This window comes from Cibotium barometz, chromosome 12, assembly GCF_041138505.1.
Source record: "Cibotium barometz isolate CiBa-2024 chromosome 12, ASM4113850v1, whole genome shotgun sequence".
Taxonomy (NCBI): Eukaryota; Viridiplantae; Streptophyta; class Polypodiopsida; order Cyatheales; family Cibotiaceae; genus Cibotium; species Cibotium barometz.
The window spans coordinates 33,516,840-33,521,760 of record NC_141057.1 but is presented as its reverse complement, the minus strand read 5'-3'; the positions used below and the strand labels follow the sequence as shown (position 1 = coordinate 33,521,760).

The following is a 4,921-nucleotide window of genomic DNA, read 5'->3' as shown; positions in this document are numbered from 1 at the left end:
TGTGAGACAAGATCTAGACGTATCTCTATCTTTGAAAATGATTGTGTGAACCGTTGTCCTAGCATTAGGAGAGAAAAACGAAAAAGCTTTATTACTAGTTTGGTATCCTTATAAGGACATAAAAGTATTCTTGCATAGGTTTCGAAAACAAAATAATGTCATGAAAAAGGTTATTACATAATTTCCTTATCCATGATGTATCCACATTATCCTAAGACCATGGAAAAACTATTAGCATGGGAATCATACAACATGGTTAGACCATGCTAAAAAGAGATTGGTATAGTGAGAATTTTTATATAAAAAAGATTAGTATAGTGAGTTTTTTTGTTAACAAAAGAGATTAATATACTGAGGACTAAAAACGATTTAAAAAAAACTATTCTCTCTAGAAAAAAAATCACTTGAGAATTTCATTTATCATGCTCAGTCTAGATGATCAAGAAGTCATGGGAAGAAAAATCATACACCATCCTTTTTATTCCTCTCTATAGAACCACCTAACACAATGAAAAATTAATTCCAAATTTGGCATTGGCCTGGATATAATGGAGATGCCCATTTTTCTTGGAGTAATGCCAAGCTTTTTTTTCAAAATGTAATGATCATGATTTAAAAGACATCTTTGTTGTGTCTATAAATTATAATATTTGTTTTGTTGACGAGACATAATAATGTCTCAGGAAACTTTCGTGCTGTGTTACTAAATTGTTGTTATGATGTCAACTTCACATTTTAAAAAATATTTTCAAATTTTAAATTTATAGGTATCAAACATTCAAATGCTCACTTTATAGAAGAAAAACATTGAAAATTTGGAAATTTTATTGAATAGTGCTTTTGTTTATTTGAGAGGAAGTTGAATACGTAAAAGAATTCTTTTTTGCAAGCATGGGTGTGTGTGTGTGGTGCCACTACATATACTTTTCTTTAAGGAACGTTATAACATAAAAGAATTCTTTTTTGTGAGAGTACATGTGCATATGTGTGTGTGTGTGTGTGTGTGTGTTTGAGAGAGAGAGAGAGAGAGAAAGAGAGAGAGAGAGTCCCACAAGTTGAAAGATCTTGGCCAAAGGGCATTTGGCAAATTCACAGTTCTTGCAAGGCCAGTTCTCGAGTGTGTATGTGCATGCGTGTGTGTGTGTGTGTGTGTGTGTGTGTGTGTGTGTGTGAGAGAGAGAGAGAGAGAGAGAGAGAGAGGGCCCATTGCCCTCAATTTTGAAGGTTGTGGAAATGTTCTTAGGGTTTTTTACCTTTCATATAAGCAGTGCTCGAAAAAAACCCGAGTTTAGTGTAATATCACCTTCAAATTCGTAGCCTTCAAATTAATATCAAAACCCGGGTTTAGTGTAATATCACCTTCAAATTTTTTAGTGAAGGTTGTGATATAAGGGCATAAAAGGCTTTACGCTTCGAAAGAAATGCTTTGATTTGAAAATTTACTCACTTGGGTACACTTCCAAATTATTATAGGAAAAAAAAATGCTAGTATTTGGGGCTGCTCTTCAAAACCAAGGGCGGTAAGGAGCCGGGTGCCAAAGGACCTCTTGCGATATCAAACTTCTTAAGGTCGGTTCTTGTACAACCGACTTTTAACTTCCCTATATAAGTAAGTGAGAGTGTGTGTGAGTCTATTATTATTCTCACCATCTCTCTCATTAAGTTAGTCAGCTCTTTCTTGGTTGTGTTGGCAAAGCAGCTCTTTCCAATGGCTCAACAGAAGGCTCTCGGCTACGTTGCTAGAGACCAGTCTGGCCACCTCTCGCCCTTCGAGTTTACGCGCAGGTCCTTTGGCCAGCTGACTCTTGCAAACCCTCGCCATTTTTGGAGAGCAATATTTCACCATTAAATGTGACTCTTTAACATTTACTGCCTCATCTCCATCGTCACTTAATTCATCCCCATAATCCTGTTTTTGCAGAGCTACTGGCGATGAGGATGTTACCTTCAAAATCACCCACTGTGGGATATGCCACTCCGACCTGCATCAAATTCGGAATGAGTGGAAGAGCTCCTCTTATCCTATGGTTCCGGGGTAGGTTATGATAATCACATAATTTAACTCCTAATCACTTTATTGCCACAATTCCCTAGTACGTAAGTATGATTAATAATCACAATCACTTTTGTGTTACAATTACTTAAGTGCGTTAATATGATTAACAATTACAATCACTTTATTATTTACAATTACCTGGTCCTACTTTTGTATGATTAATAATCACAAGTACTGCAATTAACCGTAATATAGGCACTTTAGTATGAGTGATTTGTCACAATTGGCCTCACTTTTGTTGGAATTCACTTGCTATTACTTACTGCAGTTGGCCTCAATATACTATATGCACTTCCTATATTAACATCTACATGTGCCGATCCAAAAAACACTCTGTTAAGCACTTCAAGTCAACCGCTGTGCACAACAGTATATGTAAAAACATAGCACACAAATATATCATAATATGAATAGATTAACATCATGTACAATTGGCCTATGTATACTATGGTTTGAATAGTTTACAAAATTAATCAAATATCTCTCATAAACTAAGATTTACTTGTTGGTTGGCAGGCATGAGATTGTTGGGATTGTGAGTGAAGTTGGGTCACAAGTGAAGGGCATCAAAGTGGGGGATCATGTGGGGGTGGGCTGCTTGGTGGGCTCTTGTGCAAAGTGTGATGCGTGTGGTAAGAGCCAGGAGCAGTATTGTGAGAAGGCCATCTTCACATACAACAGTGTCTACTATGATGGAACCCCTACACATGGTGGCTATTCTACCCTCATGGTGGTGGACCAAAAGTGAGTCTATTTCCCATCTTCTATGGTTATTCTCTTATTATTGTGTTGGTTTGTTTGATGATGATGAGAGAGCAAATCCTCACTGAGATGTTTCTCCACCACCATGTTTAATTGATATATGTAAGAAGCAGCTTTAATGGTTATATTTGTTGATTGATATACTAGGTTTCTTTTTCGGATACCGACGAATTTACCCTTGGATGGTGCTGCACCCCTCTTATGTGCTGGCATCACAGTGTACAGTCCAATGAAGTATTTTGGCATGAGTGAGAGGGGGAAGAGGCTTGGGGTGGTTGGCCTAGGGGGGTTAGGCCACATGGCAGTGAAGTTTGGGAAAGCCTTTGGGTTACATGTGACTGTCATCAGCACTTCACCCAACAAGGAGAAAGAGGCCAAGCAATTGTTGGGTGCTGATCACTTCCTTGTGAGCAAGGATGCAACCCAACTGAAGGTAAATTAGATGGATTAATTTTCTCTTACGATGGGAAGGAGTGCTTGTTGCAAAATAAATGGATGTTGTATTTTTTGTTGTGGAAATGTTTGAATTTGAAAAAAGTGTAGCAATTTGGTGTGTAGGAAGCAAGCAAGAGCTTGGACTACATCATTGACACGGTATCTGCGGTGCATCCATTGGAGCCTCTCTTGGGGCTTCTCAAGGTGAATGGCAAGATGGTGTTGGTGGGGGTGCCAGAAGAGCCTTTGCAACTTTCCCCTGGAGCAGTTATCTTTGGTAAATAAAGACCCCCCCCATTAGATGCGATTTGATTTTTAGTGCAATTTTAGATTTGAAATCTTTTGTTAAATATAATTTGCCACCATCAAACTTAAACCACATTTCTAGGTTGATAAAAGAGCCCCTTTAACTTAATCATTGAAAACAAGCAAGGTTGCTTTCTTTCTTTCTTTCTTTCTTTTTTTGTTTTTGGTTGATAAAATGGTTAAAATGCATCATTGGTGGCAGGACGACGCTTTGTTGGGGGTAGTCTGATCGGGGGCACAGAGGAGACACAGGAGATGCTGGACTTTTGTGGGAAGCATGGCATCACCAGCACAATAGAGACCATCCCTATCCAGAGTGTGAACGAGGCCATGGAAAGGCTTCAAAAGGGAGATGTCAAGTATCGATTCGTCATCGACATTGCTCACTCCCTCACATGAAATCCCTTCAGTTTCATACATAATCATATTGCCTACCCTCCACTTTCTAGAAGATTTTAGTATTATAGCATAGAGAGAAGAACTGTTTATTCATATTCCCTTATTTTGGTTTGCTACTTTGACTACCTTGCTTGCAAGGTAGACATGGAAATGAGTGCTTTATTTAAACTAATTGTACCGTCAAAAAATATAATATGTCCACTTTTTTGTAATAAGAAGCTTTTTTTAAATCTATCTAGTCATGTAGTCCTTTTTCTTTTTCAGCATCATCTTCTTTTTTAATTGTGTGTGTGTGTGTGTGTGTGAGAGAGAGAGAGAGAGAGAGAGAGAGAGGGAGAGAGAGAGAGAGAGAGATTATATATAATGAGAGTCAACAAGACATCCAACAACTAGTGTTATTTGAATTTGATTCCTTACCCACCAATAGAGACAATGCATGCACTCCTTTTTATAACCACTGATTGTGCATGCACCCATGCATGCACATGCATTACTACTATGCTAAAAAATTCTTCTTAACTAATTAAGAAACACCATGAATTCATATGCATGTGTGCACTTGTGTGTGAATGCATGTGTATGCATTACTACTATGCTATAAAAATTCTCTCGGCTAGGTAAGAATGTGTTTGTGTGCGTGCATGCGTGCACTTGTGTCATGAAACAATTTTATCTGAAAAAGAAAGTTGTGTTGCAATTGTTTCAAAAGCTTTCATTTGAATCCACCCCATATTTTCTAAGTTCTAGGGAGTTTTGTTGCAATTGTTTCACAAGATTTCATCTAAATCTACCCCATATTTTCTAAGCTTTAGGGAGTTTTACATAAGCACCACTTCATTCTCTTTCCAAAAAGCTAACCCGTGTGCCCTCTACGAAGAGAGAGGTGATTTTATCTATCACCACCACAAGAATTTTAACACATCCTCTCATGCCAACATGCTTTTTTGGATGTGTTTAGCTAAG

At 37.8% G+C, this 4,921-nt stretch overlaps 1 protein-coding gene across 1 annotated transcript; it reads left to right on the top strand.

The window, feature by feature from the left end:
- Positions 1-1,631: 1,631 nt before the first annotated feature.
- Positions 1,632-4,192, top strand: LOC147633319 (putative mannitol dehydrogenase). Its single transcript, XM_086806376.1, has 6 exons — positions 1,632-1,785; positions 1,922-2,035; positions 2,573-2,800; positions 2,966-3,251; positions 3,377-3,530; positions 3,762-4,192. Exons 1-6 carry the CDS (start codon positions 1,709-1,711, stop codon positions 3,956-3,958), a joined length of 1,056 nt encoding a protein of 351 aa, XP_086662502.1. The 5' UTR covers positions 1,632-1,708; the 3' UTR covers positions 3,959-4,192.
- The last annotated feature ends 729 nt before the right edge of the window (positions 4,193-4,921 follow it).